The sequence below is a fragment of the Camelus bactrianus genome, chromosome 18 (genome assembly GCF_048773025.1).
Source record: "Camelus bactrianus isolate YW-2024 breed Bactrian camel chromosome 18, ASM4877302v1, whole genome shotgun sequence".
NCBI classification, from domain to species: Eukaryota; Metazoa; Chordata; class Mammalia; order Artiodactyla; family Camelidae; genus Camelus; species Camelus bactrianus.
In genome coordinates this window covers 13675508-13699011 of record NC_133556.1, presented here as the reverse complement: position 1 = coordinate 13699011, position 23504 = coordinate 13675508, and the positions used below count along the sequence as shown (strand labels likewise).

Sequence of the window (23504 nt, the reverse complement as noted above, 5' to 3'; positions counted from 1 at the left end):
CATGCCCAGTTGCTTCTTGTTTCAGCTGCCCCTTGTCCTGTGGGAAAGTGGAGTGCAAGTTGCAAGTAAATTTGAATTTCACTTTTTGTCCTTGCTTTCACAGGAAGTGAACAGGCTTCAGAACACTGTAAAGTGTTCATATAATCAACAAAAGGAATGTTTTGCAGTCACACATGCCTGGATTTGAATTGGGACCCCTGATCCTTAGTTGTTCTATAACCATGGATTGTACTTGGCCTCTCTGACTCTCACTTTTCTTACCTATAAAATGGAGATATCTTTACTTTCTTCATGAGACTGTAATGGGTAAGCAATTAATTATGCATTTTGAAACAACTTAAGCCCTATACAAGTATCAGTTACTAGTGGCTCTCCATATTGGTTCAGGAAAATAAAAAGTAGCCCTCTATCAGTAAAAGGCTGGGAGATTCCAGATTTAAACTAAACGCTCTCTGAAATCCGGAGGGCTTGGGTTTTTCCATTCCATGGCTACTCAGGGGCTAGGCCGTGAGGTTGTTGGTGGGTGATCAGTGCTTGACCAGACTAGGACCCAGGGGTCCGGGCTAAACTCTATGCTTTCTTTCATATCAAACGTCACAATCCACAAACCCTGGTAAGGACTAAGGAGACGCAACCCTGAAAGACGATGCATGAAAACCTAGACGTAGGGAGAGAGTCGGTGTGTGTAGTCGGGGGAGGAACATTAGAGTTGGCGCCGGAGGGAGGAAGAGTCTGAAGCAGTGGGAGAGCAATGGAGCGCAGGAGCTCCCCATCGTGAATGAAAGTGGGGCCCAGTGAAAGGAGCCAGCCAGAGGAATTTCGGTTCCCGCCCCACGACTCCCAGCTTTGACTACAGTTCCGCCCGCAGACGCCCTCGGCCCCTCGCCCCGCCCCCGGGGGTAATCGGTCCGTACCATTATGCCCTCATAGGGGTGGACGTGAATCGTGAGGCTAGTCCTGCAGAGGAAATCTAAGTTCTCTGACAAAAAATAGGATTATGTATGTTATTGCAAGGTTCGTAGTTATTAAGTTTCCTTTCTCCCTGATAGGATCCTCCATCCTCCCTGAAGGGTGGCAGGAGTCCGGCCATGCTTCTCCCTTTCCTTTCCGCATTTGGTGCATTCCTCGGGATACGTAGGCGGGGAGGCGTACATAAACCTCGACGCAGGAGGCGGGGTTGCTCAGTCCTCGAGGCGTCGGTGCTCTGTAGCGTTGGAATTTTACTGCTACTCGGCCTGTGCGCGCGTGCGCGGACATGGCCTCAAACGGTAGGTGAGGGCGCGAGGCGGTGGTGGCGCGCCGGCCCGGGGCCTCGTTCCCTCCCACTTGGGCTTTTGTTTTTCGGTGGGACTCAGGCGGCGATCGCGTGTAGGATCTTCTCGCGTCGCTGGCGGGGAGCAGCGAGAGGGGTTGAAGGGGGAGGCCAATGTCGCCATTTTGTTTCCCTCTGGCGCCTTGCGCGGGGCGGGAGGTCCCCCCTTCGCAGCTTTTTTCCTTGAGGTGGGGGTTGGGAGGGACTCTTCTTAGTGATTGGAAACGTGAGAAACGGATGGAAATGCTCAGCCCCCGTAGCCTTTTCTCCCCGTGGTCCCCGGGCCCACGCTTGGGCCCGCTTTGTCGCAGTGCTGCATCCGGGCACTCGGTGCGCGCACGCGCTCTGCTAGCCCCTCCCCCCTTTCTGGCGGCGCGAACCCCCCTTCCCGCCTCGTTTAGGCCGGGCTTTTTGTCGCGAGACCCTCGGCTTGAGGCTCCGCGGCGCGCGTCCCGTGTGGGCCTGGCCCCCGGGGTCCCTCGGGAAGGGGCGGGACGGCCTGGTTCCCTCCTGGCTTGCCACGCGGCCGGGGGTGGAGGATCGGGATCAGGGCCGCGTGCCCGCTTAACGGCATGGGGGGGGGGGTCCTCCTGTGGGTATGAGGACTCGGCCCGAGGCTTTTCCCGCCTAAATTTACTCTTGGAGAGGTAGGAACTGAAAGGAACGGCCGCCTGAGGCCACACCCTCTCCCGATCCTTTTCCTTTTCCTGCGGGGGAAGCGCCTCGTTTCCTGTACGGAGGAAGTGATTTGATCTGGTCAGTGCGTCTTCCATGTGGCGTTTTAAAAGCGCTTTCGCTACCTTGGGTTCCCCGAGTCTCCCCACAGCTCCGGGGCAGGCAAGGGAAATGAGAAACGGACTCGTTGGGAGCCATAGGGCCGGGGACTTGAGTACTGGTTAACTTGCCTCCCGAGGCAAGCGCTTTGACGATGATCTCTGTCGTTTGGGATCAAACAGCTCTCTTCTGATCAGCTGGCTTTGCACTAAAAGCCCCCTTTTCCGGTCTCCCAAGACTGGCAATGGATGAAGAATGGCCTCTTTTGAGACATTCTTGTTCTTTGGGTTGAGAAAGTGGAGGCTGCATTCCAAATTCTGCCTCTGGCTAGAATTAAAACCTGTCCTGCTGAAGCATGTGTGTGACTTCAGCCTGATTGTTGGTGACACCTTCCTCGTTGAGCAGGTGTGAGAAGTAAGTGCTTGTAAATTTGTGCAGTTCTTGACATCAGTTTAAGTTGCAGAAAATTGTAGCTGTCCACCAAGACTCTTGGTTTTTCCAGTACTTAAGGCTTCTTGGTCTGTCTAGAAAGGCAGTTTTTCTTTGCGGTTCTTTATTGTAAGAAAACTTGACTTTGGTCTGCCAGCTTACCCCTCTCAACTAGGGTTTCATGAGGGAATTTATGCCCTTTTGGGTAACATAGTTTTGTTTGTTTTCTTATCTGGGAGCCCTGAGGCTGGATTAAGGCCTTTAGTTCTAGTCTACTCTCTTAGGGATGGCTGAAGGTAATATAATCGTATTTTTCTTTTGCAGACTATAGTCAACAAGCAACCCAAAGGTGAGTGTCATTCCTGGGCTTCCAGAGTTTGTAGAGGGCCAGGGTGGCTAAAGTGTCTTTTCCTGAGAACGCTGGTTTTTTTTCCTCCAGCTATGGGGCCTACCCTACCCAGCCTGGGCAGGGCTATTCCCAGCAGAGCAATCAGCCCTATGGACAGCAGAGTTACAGTGGTTATGGCCAATCACCGGACACTTCAAGCTATGGCCAGAGCAGCTATGGTAGTTCTTATGGACAGACCCAGAACAGTGAGTCTCTTTTTTAGTGGGTCACCCCGCCTCTTCCTGTTCTTTCTGAATGTTGCTTTTCTTAAACCTAAGCAGTGCTGAAGTGTTGAAACTGTCCCATGTTGTTTTTCCCTTAACGAGTCTATGACCCTTAAAGCTCTTTGGAGTTTGAGTCCTTTCAAACAGAAAGGAAACCAACCTAATTGGGTTGTAATTGTTTTCTTTTATTTTGTTTTGACTTTTTATTTTTATTTATGCTGCACTTTTACTATTTCCCCTAAGCATGAAAATGAAATGTGAGTGAGAGTATTCCCTAAAGGGAGAAAAGTTTTAGGCATTTGATACTTAAAGGGAGAAAATGATTTGTTTGATGTTTGAAGTTAGACTGCTGTATATTACATGAAACACAAGGAGATGGAATTTTCCCTGAGGTCCTGAAGTGTAAACAATATGGGTTGTCCTATTTGTATTGCACACAAACAGGGAGGTTAAATGCTGTTAATGAGTAGGGATTTCTTGGGTTGTGATTTAGTGGTCCTGGAGTATGGCTTTGGTGCGGGTGGGATGAGATGGGAACTCTGGAGCTGGTAGACTTTGGAACGTTGGCTTCGGGTAGAAGAGAAGGGTAACTCTGAGTTGCAGGGTTTCCAGGCAGCTTTTTAGAGGCTGACTTTCAAGTATGGGTAGCATTAGGTCGTATATAATGTTTTCTTCAACCCATTCCTTGCCTCTTTTTTTCCCTCATGGCTTTTGTGATTTCCTTTTCTTTACCTTGTAGCAGGCTATGGCACACAGTCAGCTCCCCAGGGTTATGGCTCAACTAGTGGCTACGGCAGCAGCCAAAGTTCTCAGTCGTCTTATGGGCAGCAGTCCTCATACCCTGGCTATGGCCAGCAGCCAGCTCCTAGTAGCACCTCGGGAAGGTAAGGAGTTGTTGGGGGGGAGAAGGAGAGGACCGAAAGGTTAGGGGTGACTTAGTAAGGAATGATTATGTGATCAGCAATAGGAGTAATCATGGGAAGTAATTGGGAGGGAGGGGTCTCTATTGGGTACAGAGAATGGACTGTGCCAAAAGTGAAAGGACGTTTTGGACATGTTGACATTATAATTCTTTTTCTTTTTCCTTAGCTACGGTAGCAGTTCTCAGAGCAGCGGCTATGGCCAGCCCCAGAGCGGGGGCTACGGCCAGCAGTCTGGCTATGGTGGACAGCAGCCGAGCTATGGACAGCAGCAGAGCTATAACCCCCCTCAGGGCTATGGACAGCAGAACCAGTACAACAGCAGCGGTGGTGGAGGGGGTGGTGGAGGTGAGAAGGTGTTTTCAGCTTTTTCTCATACCTGTTTTCTGTAAGGGTTTGTGTTTTGTTTGACCCTTACCCTAAAAGTGTTCTTGAAAAATCTTACGTTCTTGTTTCCTAGCTTTCTTATTGTTTTCTGTTACCATTTATCTCTAGGCACTGTTGAATTGATTTGTGCCACTTCGCAGTCTTTTTTTTTCTTAAAGCATCCTTTCTTTCCTGACAGGTGGCTATGGCCAAGACCAGTCCTCCATGAGTGGTGGCGGCGGCGGTTATGGCAGTCAGGACCAGAGTGGTGGCGGCGGTGGCTACGGGGGAGGCCAGCAGGACCGTGGGGGCCGCGGCCGGGGCGGTGGCGGCGGCGGTTACAACCGCAGTGGTGGTGGCTATGAACCCAGAGGTCGTGGAGGCGGTCGTGGAGGCAGAGGCGGCATGGGGTAGGTGTCTTGTGAGCCAGGGAGTAACATTAGTGGGAAGTGTGGAGGGTTGCATGAATCTCCCTTAAAGCCAGTCTGTTAGTGCATGGTTAACCTTATTCTAGGGATTTCTGAGGGCTTTGATTTGGGAACATTGACTGTTTCTTCTTCATACATCCCCGTTTTATTTTTGTGAGAACTTGGGAGCCTGAGCTTCCACACCCACACTTCTATATAGAGACCTGAGTACTGACATCTCAATTTCTAAAGAAAAAGGAAAAACCTGGGGGTATGTGGATTGGAGTCATTGATACGCTAGGCAAGAAACATGGAAGTAAAGGCTTCTTTCTTTGCAAGGGCAACCGATGATCCCACTCCTGGTAGTAGGGAAACTTGTTACTTGTATTCCCACGTGTCCTCTAAGGGAGTTAATGGTTGACCTACTTGAGGTTCCGGGAATTTGCTACTCTCTCTTCCCCTATTCTGTAGTCACTTGAATCCACGAGCTTGATTTATTTGCACTATTTTGACTGACAGTAATGATCTGTGTGTGACTTGGTTTATGGGTCTATCTGAAGTGTGCAGACCTTTTGGACAAAATACAATATGCTTGACAGTGGTATCCCACCTATTTGCTCCACTGTCCCCCTTCCCCTGGTTACTTGTCCAACTGGACCTTCTTCCCCTTCCTGCTGAAGTTGAAGTAAAACCTTAGATTTGATGTTAAAGCATTTATCAAATCTGGTAAATATGATTTGAAGGACCCTACTCTGTCTCCCTTGAGAAGGGGAGGAATGTCAGTGTGTTACTCTTTTTTGGGAAAAAGTAGGATTTTTTAAGCGAATTTGTATATGGTAAGTATTCAGAGGTGGGTGGGGGCAGTCTCAAAAACTGTACAAAACTGAGGAAAACTCTGTTGTGTGCGTGTGTTTAATGCAAAACTTTAAAAAGAAAAACAACTGTTATGTGACTGTTAACTTGCTCTGCATTTTATGTGCCACAGGTATGAAAGGTGACATTGCAAAATACTCCGCTCTTCTCGCAGTGTAGAAGGGGTGACCCCGGGGGTGGGGAGAGATCAAAAACAGCTCAGTAGTTAGGGTAGGGCTTAGCTAAGTTTGTCTCGCTTTAAGGGGAAATTGCCTTTGGTTTTGACTTTTTATGGAATAGGGTTGGGTCTGCTTGCTGCTTTCAAAGCAAAAACCACAAAAATGTGTTCAGGGCTACCCCAGTCTGGTGTGAAATGTCTTCTGGGTAAATCCGGGGGTGTAGGGTTTTTAAACCAACTACTGGGTTGTCAACCACTCGCGACAAGAGGAAAAAACATCTGCTACATCGGAAGAACGACCAAGGAAAACGGGTCTTTTTTTTCCAGAGGAAATAGGCATATAACCTTTTAAAGCAAGAATTCTTAAAAATTGTGTCTGAGAAATTGCACACATGTGTGTGACATGCTCAAAGGTCAGACAAGGGGTGGTCAGGAAGGGGAATGTATTTTAGTAGCCACTTTGTATCATTTTCCCAAAACACCTACCCTTGTTTGGGGAATGTTGAACAAAATCAAAAAACGCCCTTTGTAGCCGTTGGAAGCTTCATGTCCTTTCTTCTAACTTGTCTTCTCCAGCGGAAGTGACCGAGGTGGCTTCAATAAATTTGGTGGTAAGTGAACAGAGTTTCCAAAATTCCCAACTCCCAGCAATGCTTTGTCTGATTGTTCATTTGCAGATGTCTTAGCGTGTTTTAAGTGTCAAAGGTTTGGAAGTGTCCAGAACACCTCTAGAAAGGTGTGGGGTAGAATGCCACCTGCTGCCAAATGTGTGCTAGCCTGGAGGCAGGCAAGGGTAAGACTCAGCAGTCATCTGGTACCAAATTGGTTTGACCCAGGTTAATAAGAGGCGTTTAGTAGGCCTCTGACAGGAGTGTTGCCACACCTGGCACTTAGTGATCACCGTTACGAGAAACTGGAGAGAGTGTGCTGGAACACGTGGTGCCAACTTGGCTTTAGGATCCTTTTGATCAGTGTGTCCAAGGCTAGTGTGTGTGTGTAACAACCTCCAAATGTTTTAATTCTGGACGAGGCATGTGAAATATTGCCCTGCCCTGAGGATGGTGATGTTGGTATATATTTATACGTTAAATACTGAATGGTGTCAATGCAATTCTACATACATGTATTTAAACTCAACTCAGATGGGCAAATAGAAACTAGCTCTGGGAAGGAAGGTGTGCACTACTTCCAAGAAAGGTTGGGAGCATGTGTGGCTCACGGGAAATAACCAGGTCTTATAACAGCACAAACTTGAATTCATGGAAAAATGGCAAATTTGAGAAGTCTCCCAGTAAGCTGGAACTTTTCTGGTTTGGTTAACTAACAAAAGGTTTCTTGATTTGTCTCAACATTTAAAGCCAAAGGCTTGGGTTCATGATTTAGGTGTCATTGAGTGTGGGTACAATACTTATATATGGTGAATTCAGATAAACTTTGGTCAAAGATGGTCTCTGGAAAAAAAAATAGAGGCTGCATTATGGAAATAAGATTTCTGGTCTGTTCCCTGGGACATGCTTAAAAATACAATAGCTATTATGTATGATTCTTATTTTCATGTGGTTTTGGGGGAAACAACATGGTTTTAAGAATGGTTTCTAAAGATGAAATTAAAAATTGTTCCATGAGAGATAAGTGTCTTTGGTGTTAAAAGTTTGGAGAAACTGGACGCATATCACATTGCTGGTGGTGAGCCCATTTCTCTCGGGTGAGAGAACAGGGCCAAGCTATGAGTTGGTTTGTTAACTTCAATGGATCTCCCTCCTGGCCCTCCCAATCTGTGCTGAGGACATTTACCAGCCTGAGCTGGGGGAGGCAGCATTTTCTGAAGTGTGGAGTTGTCCCTGTGGGGACTCAAGTTACATACAGATCTTAAGAAAAGGGGCCTGTGTCTTCCCCAGACCTGCCTAGGATTTTCTCTGGGCGGGCAGCCCAGGACAGGGTTTGGAGTGAGGCTGTGAGCACTTACCCGATACTTTGCAAAAGTTTGGATTTGATGTTATCTTTTTTCTTGAGGTCTCTACCTGTTGACTGACGGCTCCTCTTTCCTTGTTTTTTGTTTTTTGTTTTTTTTTTTTGTTTTTTTGTTTTCATGTCACTTAAGGCCCTCGGGACCAAGGATCACGTCACGACTCTGGTAAGTCCACAGGTGGCATGAAAGAATGGCTAAGCTGGTAGCAGGACTTTGACTGGATGTTCTCTGAAACTTAAAAAAAGGAATCTGAAAAAGCAGGAGTAGAGAAGAAGGGAAATGCGGGGAAGAGAGTTGAGGTGTAGTTGTACTTAGCAGTGGTTTATAAATGAGCATGTATCAGAAATAACTGATAGGGTGATTTTCTTACCCAGCAATTAAGTAGGCCTGGGAGGAGCTGAGAATTTGCATTTTTAACAAGTCTCAGGAGATGCCGATGCATCTGTGTGTGGACCGTAATCCTGAACTGCTGGTTTAATTAGTGCTTTTGTGAACATGGATCATGACCAAATTAGTGAGCGAAAAAGACATAAAGGGAAACATTTAGTGTATTTTTTGTTTTAATAATGTTTGTATACTGGATTTTAGTGTAAGATAAGTTTCTTAACTTGGCTCTTCAACTGAAAGTTGACAAACAGTGGTGTACTTTGTGGTCTTGGGCAGGTAGCTCCTGAGCCCTGTTTTTTTTTTAATGAGCAACATGTTTCAAAGGGTAGTTGTAAAATTAAGCTTTAATTTGTGAAGTGGCTAGCATACAGGCACTCAGATAATGGAACATGAGGAATGGGGCTTTCTTTCATTTGTCTGACTTAAACCAAAATATATTGCTTGCTTTCAGAATTTTTTTCTTTGAAAGCTTAGTATCAAGTATTCCTTAAAGTTAGGTTATTAAGAGTCACTGACTTGTTTTATCTTTTTTTTTCTCTCTTCAAATTCATGTTACCTCCTGCGTTCTACAAGCAGAACAGGATAATTCAGACAACAACACCATCTTCGTGCAAGGCCTGGGCGAGAATGTTACAATTGAGTCTGTGGCTGACTACTTCAAGCAGATTGGTATCATTAAGGTACCTGTGGAGCAGTGGGTGCTTTCTCTCAAGTGTTGCAGGCTTTTGGATTTCACACCTTAGTAAGAATGAAAGTCTTAAGGGCTGCCTGCATAATTTGTTGAGGAAAGAACATTAACTGTTGCCATTTTTAAAAAGACATCACCTTTTAACCCAAAAAGGCATAACTGACCCAGTTGATAAAAAGGGAATGTCTAAAACTTGAATTTGTAGTCTATAACCTTTAGTCTCATCTTTTAATATTGAAGTGGGAAACAATTATAGTTGATAGCTTTAAGTTACAGGTGAGATACGGAAGTATGGTTATGATAGACCTCAGGTTGTGGAGGTGGAAGGTGGGTAGTGCTATATCCTGTAAGACTGATGTTATCTCATGTTGCTTTCTTCAGACAAATAAGAAAACGGGACAGCCCATGATTAATCTGTACACAGACAGGGAAACAGGCAAGCTGAAGGGCGAGGCAACGGTATCATTTGATGACCCACCTTCCGCTAAAGCAGCTATTGACTGGTTTGATGGTATGTGTTGTGAGGAGGCTGGCAGTGGCGGTGGGGGATCGGGCAACCAGCATTGGGAAGCAGGCTACATTTTGAGGATTTCTTTAAGTTGTCTAACACTTTCTACTATTCTGGTGTAGTCTTATTTTTGTTTGTCTCATGAGAGTATGAACTTAAAGGAAGTCCACTTAAAGGAAGGCAGGGTCTTCCCTTGATTGTACCGTGTGCTTTTGGAACCACAGGTCTTAATATATACCTCCTTTATTTCTTTAGGTAAAGAATTCTCTGGGAATCCCATCAAGGTCTCATTTGCTACTCGACGAGCAGACTTTAATCGGGGTGGTGGCAATGGTCGTGGAGGCCGAGGGCGAGGAGGTGAGAAGCTATTTCTGCTGCTCATATAATAGGTGATGGGGAGAGAGGGGAGGCAGGGTGGGTGTTAAGGGCTTGCGTGGAAAAGGTTAGCTTAGCCATACTTGGAAGGGGAGCAGATCCATACTTGTATCTCCACTAGGACCCATGGGCCGTGGAGGCTACGGAGGTGGTGGCAGTGGTGGTGGTGGCCGAGGAGGATTCCCCAGCGGCGGTGGTGGCGGTGGAGGACAGCAGCGAGCTGGGGACTGGAAGTGTCCTAATCCGTGAGTGAAATTTCTTTTTCTCTCAGCCCTCTTACCTGTGTGCTCTTTGATATTATGGTAGAATTTGTTTTCCAGCTAGTAAATGTCAAGGCTACGCTGATGGGGACAGGCTTACCTAGGTAAGGTGGCTATAGTGGGAGAGGCACTGGACTAGGTTCAGTAAGCCACAGTTCTTGTCTGGCTCTGCTCCTGAGAAACAAGCCTTTTTTTGCCTTTCTGAGGCCTCAGTTTTCCTTGTGTGTCCTTAAATTCCTTGCAGTCTTCCTTATTCTAGGTCTTGGCTATTCCCCCTCCCCCAAACTAACTGTCTTATTTTCTTCAGTACGTGTGAGAACATGAACTTCTCTTGGAGGAATGAATGCAACCAGTGTAAGGCCCCTAAACCAGATGGCCCAGGAGGGGGACCAGGAGGCTCTCACATGGGTAAGGAAGAGGCAGAGCTGGTAAGAAGAGTTGGGATCAGATAGACCTTACTGTTTAGCAAGGAGGCTAAAGGGGGAAGGTAGGAGGGATTTGGGGGATATGATACGGGGATGTGATACACCCTGTTTCTTTTTCCCTAGGGGGTAACTACGGAGATGATCGTCGTGGTGGCAGAGGAGGCTATGATCGGGGCGGCTACCGAGGCCGAGGAGGGGACCGTGGGGGCTTCCGAGGGGGCCGGGGTGGTGGGGACAGAGGTGGCTTTGGCCCTGGCAAGATGGACTCCAGGTAAGTCAGACTCTAAATTGAAGTGAAAGTAGAGCAACTGAACAGAAGTCATGGGATTGCAAGGTTTTTAGAAGGTGGTTTGGTTTTGAGGGCTAGGTTGGAAAGCTGAGACTGTAACCACATTGGGTGGGGGAGGAGGGAAGGAACATTGTCTGGGGAACTTATCTGTAGACCCCCATTTACACCCTATAACGTATAGAGATGAAGTATTTCTTGGGGTTAGGTAGCAGGGGCAGATAGGATTTTGGGGGTGGGGTGGGTGGAGAAGTTGGTGACTCAGACCTAATGGATGCTCTTTCTTGCAGGGGTGAGCACAGACAGGATCGCAGGGAGAGGCCGTATTAGCCTGGCTCCTGACGTTCTGGAGCAGCTTTTCTTCCTGTACCCAGTGTTACCCTCATTATTTTGTAACCTTCCAACTCCTGATCACCCACGGGTTTTTTGTGTCGGACTATGTAATTGTAACCATACCTCTGGTTCCCATTAAAAACCATCATTTTAGTTAAATTTTCTTTCTCTTCCCCCTCTTCACTCTGCTGGAGGTTTGATGTCCAGGTCAAGAATGTGGGGAGTTTTCCTCTGCAGGTCAACCTGCCTAGCAGGAACTGGAATAAAGTGTTCGATACTTGGTCCAGGGGAGAAGAGGTCAAGTGGTAGCCTTGAAAGTAGAGATCAAACTTTCCTGTCATGGCAAAAACATGGATGAATGAAAGGGTAAATGAAAAAATACACGATGTATTGCCCCAGGTTTGTCCAACTACATGGAGGTTTTCCTTTTACCGTGTTAATTTATACACTGATTTTAGTGAGTTTATTATTTATAGTGGTTTTGTTTTTTTGTAAGGACTCTTGGCTCTTGTGACACTTTATTGAGGGTGGGGCTCAAACAAATTAGGGTTCCTTTGGGGCAGTATTCAAGCTTCACTCTGACTGGAGCACGATGTTAAGCCAGTTGGGTTTTTTACAGGAAGGAGAGCACCTACTTAATGGTAGGTGTTCTGTGGCTTTGCTCACTCTACTCCTGGCAGAAAGCGAAGGGCATGGGTTATGTGACTCAATCAGAAAATGGTAGATGCTGGATTGAGTCTGTGCTGACTTCATTTTCATTGGCATTTCATTCTGAAATCTTTCTTTTGAAGGGGACAGACTCCTGTCTCAAACATTGTTCGGTTAGGCCTTAAGAGGATGCCAGGTTTTAGGGAAAGAGGCTTGGGAATGAGAGGAGATGAAAAGGGGGCAGGTTATCTGGGAAACTGAGGTAGAGGCAGTTTTTTCTGTTTCAAGGTGAATGGGCTCGCGGCCCCCGCCCCCCCCCCCCCAATTTTCCTTTGGCAGGTATCTGCTGTAGGGAGACTATGGTCTAGTTGGGTAACGTTCACATCCTGCCTATACACAGAGGACTGTCATTGGTATTTTGAGAAAGAAAGGTGGAGCCGATGAAACCTCAGAATAGTGCCCCTCCACTTTGCATACTTCTGCTGACCCCAGCCGTCCCTTCTTTTTTTTCAGCTCAAACTGTTTAAAAAACTTGCCCAGGCCTTCTGATCAGTTGTGCAGCATGAATTTTAGTTACATAGAACTGAAAATTAACAGCCAGCAGCGGAAGAAAAGGCTCTAAGCTGTTGGAAGCACAGCTTTTCAAGTACCTGGGAGCCCTGGTTGGGAAGTGCTTTTCTCTTTGTTTAATAAAATAGTCCAGTGTGCTCTTTGGAGGAGTTGATTTCATCCTCAAATCTCTGTTGACTGGAGATGGAAGTTGCAGCTTTGTCAAAAGGAATAGCTGCTTTCCCCTCCCTGCTGAGTAGGCGTGCTTTACCAAGAGTAGGTGGAGAATGGCTGACGTTCTCCAGGCAGCCGTTTGATTAGGCGCAGTGAGCTTGGTACACGTGAGAAGCCAAGGACGTGGCTGTGGCGGTGGTTCTCTCCCTGTTGTGGTCACGCTGCCTCTGCTGTTTTGTTGATGTGCTGCTGCTTATAACGATGTTTTGTTTGAATGGTTTGATCCATGTCTCTTGAAAAGTTTTTTACGTGTTCACCTGGTAGGGGTTAGGCTTTGGTTGTGTTTCCTTCATCCCTGCTGCTAGTAGTGAAGGGGGGTTGAAACTCTTGGTGAGACCTGAGTACTGACTGGGACTGTTAGCATTTAGTTCTTATGTCCTTTAAAGGGCTTCAGTGATTGATTGGCCTGACGCTCAAGTAAAAGAAAACTGGGCCCCAGGTACCTAGTGGGTAGATCCAGTTTGGGGGGCTTTTCCAGGAGAATGGATGAAGACAACAGAATGTTGGTTCTGAGGCATTGATTCTGGTGCCAACTCATCACTGGTGAGAAAGTAGGCGTCTCACCCCCCAGGGCTTGGATTTTGGGCCCTCTGCTCTGCTGCATTCCCTTGTAAGCACTAGGCCAGTAAAAAGCCACTCATGTTTCTCTGATGAGGATCCTAGGCTAATCTCTTGAGTTGTAAAGAATACATTATTCTTACTGAATTATTGAAAATGGTCTTCAGTGTTGGAGCACTAGGTACCTGGCTTTTTTGAGACAGGCTAACTAGTAGGAAGAAGTGAGGGTGGGATGTGAATGGGGAGAAGTGTGCTGCAGATCTCTGCCTCCTGATTTAGTTCTCCAGTCTTTCATCTATTTCAGTAACTTGGATATAGGGCTGAGGTTAAGTCATGGATGGGTCCAGTGCATATGATTCAGTACATCACATCTTTATCTAGGCGTGCTGCTTCCCACTTCAGTCTCCAATCAGTCATCCACCAGGGGTTTTGAAACCAAGCCCCAATCCCTGGACTAGTCTGCCAGATGCTCAACTCAGTGTGATGTGTGGGATCCCACCTGCAGCCATTCCTCTCCAGTCTGCAGAACTCAGACTCCCTTTTGTACCTTTGGGCCTTCAATACTTAGCCTCTTTTCTTTCATCTTTAACTTTTTATTTTGAAATGACTCAGACTTGGAAGATTTCCACAGAAATCACCTTGTTTACCTCCCCATGCAGACAGTAATCTTTGTGGTGCTGGGGCGTGAGAGCCAGGGAAGTAGTGTCAGATGGATCTTGCCAGGAGATTTGATTTTAGGGCTGGTAGGAATTGGCCCTCAGTCCTGTGGTGGTAGCACAGGTAAGGGCTTTCAAAGACCGTTGGATCTAAGATACCCAACATTCTTCAGGCGGGAACAGACAAGCACGCATCACTGAAGGGAGAAGGAGCCGGGCTTTCCAGGCAGCGCCCTGCACGTGCACCGCAGGGTGGCAGTGTTGCACAGCTGTGCTGATTCCCTGTAGCTGTTCTGTGCAGGATTCTTAGGGCTTGGCTGCAGGGTGGGGGCCTGTCTGTCAGATCTGTCCCAATGGGCTATTTTCTTCGTTTCGTTTTTTTTCAGAAGTTGAGGGAAAGCCAGCCCATCCTGTGTACTGTCTTCCTGAGTGAAAAGCAAGGCAAATCCCTCTGTGGGAAGACCTCTGCAGACCTGCCACAGTCTGAGGTGGCAGAGCTAAATCCTCCCAGTAGCAGTGTGTCTTAAGTTGAATACATACGTGAATCTCTTGGCAGTTTGGTTAGCATGTGGATTCTGATTCGGTGTATGGGTCCAGGTGAGGGGCAAGCTCTCTGGCGGTGTTGACACTTGCTGTTTCAGCAGCACACTTTTAGAGTCTTGCTCTGAAGTTCCGCAGAGACTCCGGTTCTGTATCCCCTCCACCTTCCCTGTGAAAGGGAACTTGATTCTGTATGTGGACAGTTTGAGCTGGGAGCTAAGAGGAAGGTCACTCACAGAAGGCTGGCTCCTTTGGGTTTTCTAATTCTCACAGGCCCAGTGAACACTGACTATTGTTTGTTGTCTTGTGATGCTTGGAGATTTGGGCAACAAATGTCAATTTTTGTTTTGAGGTGTTACTCTAGGAACACAAACATCCTAGAGATCGTTGTTGACACTAATGTACTTGCTGCAGGCCAGTTGCTGTTCGGTGGTGAGCGGTCCAGTTGTTCCTACTTCATAGAAGGGGATGCTGAGGTACAAACTAGCCTTAGTCTCATAACTAAGGGTGAGTGGGGTAGAGTAGGGATTTGAATCTGTCCTTTGGCTGTGGAAGTTGTGTCCTTAACCACCATGCAGTGGCTGATAGAACTCTTAAAGCTCCCCCCCCCGCCCCACCATGAGAAGGAAAAATAAAGCCCCCAAGAAGCCTTTGAACTTAGGGAGCTGTTTCTTCCAACTGTTTCTTTTGCCTCAGGTCTGCACTGGTTTTTGCAGCTGCTCTGCTTGAGAATCAGTGCAAGGAAGTGGTAGCTCCATCCCATGAGAAGTATTAGGTTCCTGTGGTTTTAAAAGAAATCCTGTTAGACACTAGAGATACACAGTGACTTATTTTTTACATCCAAGGCACCGTACAGAGGTTGAAAAGACATCTTTATGGGGCGCACTCTAACGGAAGAGTCCTGTGTGAAAACAGACATGACAGTTCGGTTCGCTCTACCACAGACCCTGTGGGAAGTGCCACTGGAGCGCAGAGGAGGGCCGCCTTGGTGTGCTGGGACGGCTGGATTTCAGGGTGTCTGGAGTTACGGGACCAGCATGTGCTAGGGCGTGGGGCGTGAGCAAGTGTTGGGATCGTGGGGTAAGTGAAGAGGCAGATGAGAGAGGTTCAATGGGATCCTTAAGGGCCAGGCTGGAAAGGGGAGCCTCAGTGTCCTAATGTTAGACGTGAGACAGTCTATTTCCGTGATCAGTTTTGATCACTCAGGCCCTTGAAGGTGGTTGACTAGAAGCAGGGAGAGTCAAGAGATCTGTTGTAAGGCATAAGACAGGTGGGAGCTGTGAAGTTGAGGAAGAAGGCAGTTGGACATGGAAGAGCTGGCATCAGCAGGATGAACTAAATCTGGGCTTTATGGAACATGTCAGGGTTTCTTGTTTTCTGGTTAGGCTGCTGCTGTTGCCATATGTCAGGATACAGGGATGGTGAGAGGAAGACAACTTCAGTTTGGGAAATGGTAGGTCCTTTCAGAATGTTCATCTCAGGGATTGAGTAAGTCTTAGATTGTAAGACTCAAGAAGATTTGGTAGAAAAGGGACGGAATGGGGAGCATCAGCATTTATTTTATGGGGTGGCTGGCTAAAGAAGATGCCCCCACAGGATCCTGAGTGTTAGGGATTGTTCCCAGTTTTCGGGAAGCTCAGCTTTCCTCCTGGAGTCCTGAACAGCATTAGGAGCAGTCCCATGTGACTGTGTAGCTTTGACAGTGGTCATGTTCTTAGCTCCTAGATAGCTTCCTTCTATCACTGTTTTTTCCTGTTGCTCTGGTGATCCAGTAACCAGAATAGGGAAATGTTACACAGACTGTGTGGTGCTGGTTGGGGGTTGGGGGTGGGATGTACATAAACACTGCATTTGCTAATTGTGGCATCTAGGGAGTGAGGGTGTCCCAGGTGGAGTCTTCAGACAGCTTTGTTCATTCTGGGCCAGTGTGTCGTCGTGGATGGCACACCTTGTACCCTCAAACGTGGATTCCTGTGTTTGATGATCTGACTGCTTAGGGTAGGCTGGCTTTCTTGGGGGCCTCCCTTTGCTTTGCATCCTTCTCCGCTGCTGCCCAGGCTAGGTGCCTATTTTACACAGGGTATTGTCCTAGGGTCCTGGTTCCCTGAAGGGCTCTGGAAAGACCCTGGGGAGTGCTGTTTTCTGGAGAGAAATACTATGTTCCTTTGTTGGCCAAAAATCCAAAAATCTATCAAGAGAAGAAAAACTACTAGAACTCATTTCCTAAAATTTTGCTTTTATGATTGGCATGTTTTCTGAGCAAAAGAAACCCCTTTCAGCAAGTGGGAGGGAGCAGAGGGAGCAGTGAAGCCTGCTAGTGTCCGTGCTGGAAGAGGCCATACAGTGACACTTGGTGGCCTGTGCTCTTCTGTCCTGTGTATACGTGATACTCTTGTCTCTTCCCCTGAAAGTTGCTCTAATTTTACAGTTTTTTTCCCCCTTGGAAAATGAAAGAGAAGCAATGTAGCTGAGTCTGTTTCTAAATGCATTTGAGAAATCTGGCCCTCCACAGTCCCAGATCCTTTGTACATATCTCTGTTTTAACCTTTAGACCTTGGCCACAGGGCTAACTGTATTGTCTCAAGGGCAGACCCTTGGGGGTAGCATTTGGAGGAACCATTGTATGGTGACTGGGGCAGGAAGGATGAAGTGTGGAGCCTGCTGCACCAGGAGAACGGGCAGTGAAGTAGAGGGTCACCTGAGCCCTGGTGGCATCTAGATACGTAGCTTAGCTCTGTGTGTGCTTTCAGGCTGGAAGTAGGAAAACACAAGTATGAACTGGTTTTTCATGTATTGTAGATATAAAAAAAATTAGATTCCAGGTAAGTTGGATGGAACAGTGAAGGGTCATATGTAGGGCTGCTGCTGGGGAAGATGCTCAGCTCCGCTCCAGGTCATCCACCAGGTAGGGCTGGGTTTCCCTTAGGCTCTGAAGGAGTAGATCCTTGCAGGTCGTGTTCCAGGCTGGAGCAAAGCTGAAGAGCTTCCTCATCTTGGTTGGGTTGGTGTGCTCTGCCCGCACTGCCTGGTACTGATCTTCTGTCAGGACCTTCCCATACAGGGAATCCAGCACCCCATCCACGTCTGTGACCCGTGCGATGAGGGCCGCCCGATGCTGGTCCACAAAGTGCGGTGCTGGGGCAGGAGGGAGGAGAGCAGGTGAGCTGGCACCCGGCGTGGGTGCTGGGGCCTATCCCTGTTGAACACTGCTTTCTTCAGAAGTTGCCTTGAATGCACCCCTAAGGGACAGGGCTCAAGGTGGGCATTCCCCAGGGCTCTGGGTATAGTGGGAAGTATGTAACTTTGTCTCCCTTTCTCCCAGCCAGGCTCAGCCCCAGGAAGTGTGTGAGTGGGTTGGTGGGAAGGGTTGGCCTAGTGTCATGCTCCCTGGGTGTTCTGGGCCTTGTGACAACAGGTAGACTGCACAGGAGTGCAGTGGGGTGCATCTGGGGAGGTGCCCTGGCAGGTGATCTTGGTTATGAAGGCCTCACCTGGCTTGGCTGCTGCCTGGGGAGGGGCCTTGATCCCAGCTGGCTTTGCTCCGGGGGCTGTAAGAAAATCAAATGATGTCTACAATCTCTGGGGTAAGGGGCCCCTTAGTCCGGAAGCCAAAGTCACTACCAAATGGGGGAAGCCTCCTTTCCCAGCAAGAAGAGCTTGTATTAAGGGGTAGGAGGAACAGGAAGTGAAAGAACCCGAGTGGGTTGGGAGGAGGGTGTAGGCAGGATACTAGAGAAGCCCTGGGGGTCTGGACCTCTGCGGAACGTGGGGGTGGGGGTGGGGCACGCTCACCCTTGCGCATGGTCTCCTGCAGCTGCTCTGCCACCTCCTGCATGCCCATGTCACGGAGCACGAGCGCCGTAAGCTCGGCGCCATATGGCTCCAGATAGTAGCTGACCAGCTTGTCGGTGAGGTCCATGGCATCCATGGGCAGAAGTGTTCCCCGCGGGATGCGCCCATAGCCGTCGCGCAGCGGCACCGAGAGCAGCTTCATCTTGAACTTCTTGAGCTCGTCGGCGGTCAGGCTCTCCAGTGCATCTAGGATGGCATCGCGCGTGCACCCCATGGCTCCAGGATCCCCGCTGGTGCCTCTCACCTCGGGTGTCTGCCGAGCGGGAAGTCTGCTCCAGGGCGGGACCTGAAACTCCCCGCCTTCTCTGAACTCTCAACTTTGTCCCAGCCCATTGCCCTGGGGTGTACCCCGTTCGTTTCCATCCACTCCTGGCCATCGGGGGGCGCCCAGACCACTTCCTTCAGCGGGTCCGGGAGGTGGGACCCAAGAGACCAGGTGGAAAAGGGCTTGTGGCTGGTGCCTGCCTCTCCAGGCTTGCACTAGTTAGGACAGACTAGGAACCTAATTTATTGGAGCGCCAAGGCTTAGAATCTTTGAATTCTAGAACGCTGAAATCTCCATATTTTCCCAAAGCTTAGCATCCTCTCTCACATGTCATAGAATCAGAACCATAGAATCCTAAGAGCCAGAACCATGTAGCTTCCCAAATTTCACATGGGAGAAATGAAGTGTGAAAAAGAGGGTAGAGATTAAGTGTATGTGCTCTCTCTCTGAGCCTGTTTCCTTATCTATAAAATGGGGATAATAACACTTCACTGAGCCACTTAGTAAATATACCAGCATAACATGGGCTACCTGATGGTGCCTGAAACCTTCCTGGGAGAGCCAGGATTTGGTTCCTGAGGAGCTGAAATCCTTGGGAAGTGATGACAAGAAACACTTGCAATGGTTGAGAAAATTGTCTTTTGGAGGGAAAGTCATGGGTGGAGAGCTACTCTGGGGCTAGGGGGCTTGGCCCAGAAGAGAATTTGGAAGTTGGCATGGGTTGGCATTGGAAGCCAGACTGTGCCCAGAATCCTTAACTTGCTCTTAACATGGCTCTGAAGGCCCTGCTAGTCTGCCCCTCTGGACCTCACCCAGCCTTGCCTTGCACCACACCCTGCCCCGCCTCCATCTCTGAGTTCAACCACACTGGCCTCTCAGTTCTTCAAACACTCCAGGCTCCTTTGCTTCTCCAAGCCTTTAAACATGCTGTTCCCTCAGCCTGGAGCTCTTTTTCCTCACTCTTTGCCTGACAAACTCTGGAGGCTTTAGGTCTTAAGTTAAATGCTGCTTCCTCCAGGAGACCAGGTTTAGAATCCCTCCAGTTCAAAACACCTACTTATTTGTAGCTCTCATAGCAATTGTGACTAAATTGTAACTAACTTTGTGAATTTGTTTAGCATTGGTCTTCCCTGACAGTCTGTAAATGTGCGTGTCCAGATCATCGTTATATCTGTGGCATCCGGAAGAGTGCTGGGCCTACAGCAGGTACTCACCAAATCTTCATGGGATCAATAATGGATGAATAGGCCTTGTGGCTCAATGGGGATACCAGGAACTGAAGGTGTGCCTTCCATATAAGGAAGAGGCCGCTTCCAGAAGCGGAAAGACTGGACTGAAGCCATACAGTCTCGACTGAATCCCGAATCTCCTTCCTCGGTGGGTATTGGGAAGCCTTCCTTTTCCCCTCTCAGCTGGGTTGTAACAATCACCTTTCCTTCTAGGGATGTGATCCTGACATTTCGGACATTCATTTCTTCACTGGGCATCCATCTCCCCACCACACGATCCCCAGCATCAAGAGAGTGCCCGGGACATAGGAGGTGCTCAGTGAAGAACTGCTAAATGTCGAATAACTGAGGCCATGCTGCCTGTAACATGTTTTCAAGGGCCCTGCTCCCCATCCTTGCGCATTTTGCCCAATCCCGTCTGGGTCGTACTGTGTGTCAACATCCTTGGTCCCACGGCCAGTGTTCCCAGGCACATGGCTGTTTATTGTGCCTCGTCACTGGTCCTCATCCTTTCAGAATCTCCATTGTGTGCACTGTGGCCAGAAGGCTGCATCTTCTTAGCCCACACGTTGATCCTGTCCCTCCCCTGCTCAGAAACCTGTGACCCCTCAGGGCCCACAGAATCAAGTCCAAGTGTCTTGGCTTGGCCTTCAAGGCCCTTGCCAACTTTCTTGGCAGCACCTTCTACCCTGTTGGCCTCTGGACCTCTGCATATGTGGCACCTGCCTCTCTGCTTGGCCCCTTTTCCCTCCTGATCTGCTTGGGGATTTCCTGCCTGTTCTCCAACATGCATCAGGAGTCACATTTTTAAAGAAATAATAAAAATGTGAGCCCCTATTTATACAGGCTGTGATCCTTCACATGCATTTTTTCTAAGCCTTACAACAATCCCTTTGGTTTAGGAAATAGTAGCCCTATTTTACAAGGAACAAGGTTGAGGCTCAGAGAGGTTGAAGGATTTGCCCAAGGTCACAGAGTTGAGGGATCATACAGCTTGTCTGGAGAGCTCCTGAGTCTGTCCTCTGGATATTCTTTGCTGTTGAGATTTCTAGCCTCTCTGCAAAATGAATTATTCCTTGGTCATGTCTGCCGGATGTCCCTATGATGCCACAGTGTTTATCACACCATAAGTGTGTCTCTTCACTCTGCTTTTCCCACCAGACTGAGGACTCCTTGAGGACCCTTTCAGGTCCACAGCACCCACACAGGGCTTGGCACAGATCCAACTTTGAGAAGCCTTTATGGAATAACAAAAGTATCCTAGAATGTAGAATCATAGAAACCTGCTCCTTTCACATGTGTTAGAATCTTAGAAGCTTTGGGTGTTTGATCCCAATTTAAAAAACAATTGCCTGATTCAACGCCACAATGAGCAGGGATCCCCTTGAGCATATATATGGCCACCATTTGACTGCATCTCTTGAATGCTTGTTCGGATGGGGTGGCCTTGGCCTTGAGTGAAACCAAAGTCACACATTTCCATGGAAACCTTGGGGCTATAGGAAATTGCACTTGGGAGACTGTCTCATGACTCAGAGGAGGAGATGGGCTTCCTGGAGGAGAGGGAGCTGAGTACGTGTGTCATGCTGTGACGCAGTGTCCCTTTCCTTGTTCCTGTGAATCACCACCCAGGACCCTTCCTCTTGGGGGCCCAGCTTTCCCCTGGCATCTGACCCCAGTCACATTCCTGCTCACACATGTTCAGACTGAGACAAGATCCTGGCTGTGATTTTCCACCTGATGTCACTTCAGAGCAAGCACCAGCACTTCAGTGTGATGTCACAGGGAGGGAAGGGACAAGGAGCTGACAGTGCAGGCGCGTCCTCTCATAGAAGTGGAAGCCTCAATCCTGCAGAGGTTTCGGGCCAGAAGTCAGTGAGGACAAGTGACATATTTTTGGCAGGTGGATGTGCTCCAAGAGCACACTGGAGCCTCTGAACTCAGAAGGGAACAACGTTTTTGAAGAATCTATTTTATTTTAAAAAGATGCCCAATCTCATGGAAGTGCCATGGGAGGCTAATGAGAGTAACCACAGTTTCCAGCTTTCGAATGTACTAGATTCCAGGCACTATGCTAAACACTCAACGTGCACAGTCTCATTTAATTCTGCCAACAGCCCTGTGGGGTATGTGTGTTATTTCACCTTACAGAGGAGAAAACTGTAGTTTTCAGAAATTACTCTGGAAGCCTGTACTAGCAGTAAATGAGGGAATTCAGACTGAAGCATCTGACTCTGGGTCCCAAATTCCAACCTACGTCCTAGAAATCCCACTCTCTGTCTTCAAGAACGGACAAATGGCTTGGAGAGATAATGTATACGGAAATGTGTGCCTCCTCCAGGCTGTCTGCACACACCCTTAGGAGGGCAGATGTTGCAATAATAGCAACAATAGTATTAACTTCCTCCTCTTTGCAGAATGCTCTAGAACTCACAATTTAGAAGATTGTGGAATAGTGGGGAGAGCAGGAGATGAGGGGTATCAGACCCACTCAGATTCTAATCCCAGACCCTCTACCTCTTAGCTTGTGACTTGGGGAGGTCACAGCCCTTCTCTGGGGACTGCATCCTGTGTCAATAATGCACTCACATCACCAGCCACAGGGAATTGGTGCCCTGAGAAGGGCAGCAACTTGTCCAGCGTACCCCAGGGAGGTAAGCTCAGAGCCAGCTCATTCCTGGAGACCGCAGTGCAGCTTCACCCCTGGAGAAGAGGGGAATAAGAGCCTTGGGCAACTCTCCGGGAAGCCATGGTAATCCCTTCTACTTTGACCCTCTTTTCTGGGGGTAGTACTCAGAGTTCTGAGCTTTGATCCCTGGCAGGAAAGAACTTCCAAGTCTCACCTCAGGCCCACCTTTGGTCCCTGGACTAGACCAGAGTGGTTGGTGGTAAGATGCTTCCTGGTTGTGACCTACCACTGTCCACCCTCCCCAAAATAACTCTGCTGGAGACAGATTGCACTTCCCAGGGCCAGAAGGACCATAGACTGCCAGGACTTTGGGCAAGTCACTTAATCTCTTTGTGCCTCATGGCTTCCTGATAAGATAGGAACAATGATGGGGGTTATTAAGAGGTTCTGAGGTTATAAATGGATTAAGAATTATGAAGTGCTTGAAACAGACCTGGCAGCATCTAGCAGGTGCTTTTGTTATTGTTAAAGTTTCTTAGCCTCAGTTTCCCAGTCTGTGAAATGGGGATGATGTTATTGAATTTACAGGGCTGTAGGGAAGATTCATTGGAACAATTGGTAGTAGTAATATCACTATCAACATTTATTGAACATTTTCTACGAGTCTGGCATTGTGCTAAAAGCTTTATAGGGATTAGCTTATTGAATCTTCATAACAATCCAATAATCTCGAGAATAATCCTGACATGATCCCCACTTTACAGATGAGAAAATCAGGTTAAGTGAATTGCCCAAGGTCACACAGCGAGGAAAGAGCAGAGGCAAGATTTGAACCTAGTGGTGGCAGTCACCACTTCCAAAGCCCTTGGGTGCCAGCACACTGTCCCTGGTGTTGATTTAGTATATTATCTAGTTTCATCCTCATAACAGCCCTACAGGGATGGCATCATTATGCCTACCTATCCTTATATTGTAGCTGAAGATGCTGAAGCCCAGAAAAGCAAGTGGTCTTCCTGGGGGCACCAGTAGGAGCTTGTGGCACCAGCATTCAGGACCTGCCTCTGCAGTGGCCCTGACTGGGGGGTTTCTGGCTTCTATTTGCATTTACCCTGTAGGAGGAGTTCTCACCTCCCACGCACTTATCACCCCAGCTGTTAGGAAGCTCTCCTTAGGAGAAGCTGAAATCTGCTCCCTCTGAGCTCCAGGCCTGAGGGACCTCACAGAGCTCTGTCTTAGGGTCAGCAACACTAGTCCTCACCCCTT

The 23504-nt window shown here is 48.2% G+C and overlaps 2 protein-coding genes across 4 annotated transcripts; one reads left to right on the top strand and one right to left on the bottom strand.

Annotated features, from left to right (window-relative positions):
* Positions 1-1169: 1169 nt before the first annotated feature.
* On the top strand, positions 1170-11240 carry FUS (FUS RNA binding protein). Of its 2 annotated transcripts, none has more exons than XM_010972416.3 (15): positions 1170-1268; positions 2840-2864; positions 2955-3109; positions 3870-4011; positions 4217-4395; positions 4613-4823; positions 6427-6461; positions 7952-7984; positions 8783-8886; positions 9276-9405; positions 9658-9759; positions 9899-10022; positions 10345-10445; positions 10586-10733; positions 11039-11240. In XM_010972416.3, the coding sequence occupies exons 1-15, from the start codon at positions 1256-1258 to the stop codon at positions 11076-11078; spliced, it is 1542 nt and encodes a 513-aa protein (XP_010970718.2). In that variant the 5' UTR covers positions 1170-1255; the 3' UTR covers positions 11079-11240. The 2 variants fall into 2 exon arrangements, with proteins under 2 accessions (XP_010970718.2, XP_010970717.2); XM_010972415.3 differs by having other exon boundaries at positions 3867-4011.
* Positions 11241-17038: 5798 nt separating this feature from the next.
* On the bottom strand, positions 17039-18407 carry LOC105082774 (apoptosis-associated speck-like protein containing a CARD). Of its 2 annotated transcripts, XM_010972413.3 has the most exons (3): positions 18059-18398; positions 17758-17814; positions 17039-17401 (listed from the first exon to the last, which is right to left on the bottom strand). In XM_010972413.3, the coding sequence occupies exons 1-3, from the start codon at positions 18330-18332 to the stop codon at positions 17145-17147; spliced, it is 588 nt and encodes a 195-aa protein (XP_010970715.1). In that variant the 5' UTR covers positions 18333-18398; the 3' UTR covers positions 17039-17144. The 2 variants fall into 2 exon arrangements, with proteins under 2 accessions (XP_010970715.1, XP_010970716.1); XM_010972414.3 differs by lacking the exon at positions 17758-17814 and having other exon boundaries at positions 18059-18407.
* Between the last annotated feature and the right edge of the window lie 5097 nt (positions 18408-23504).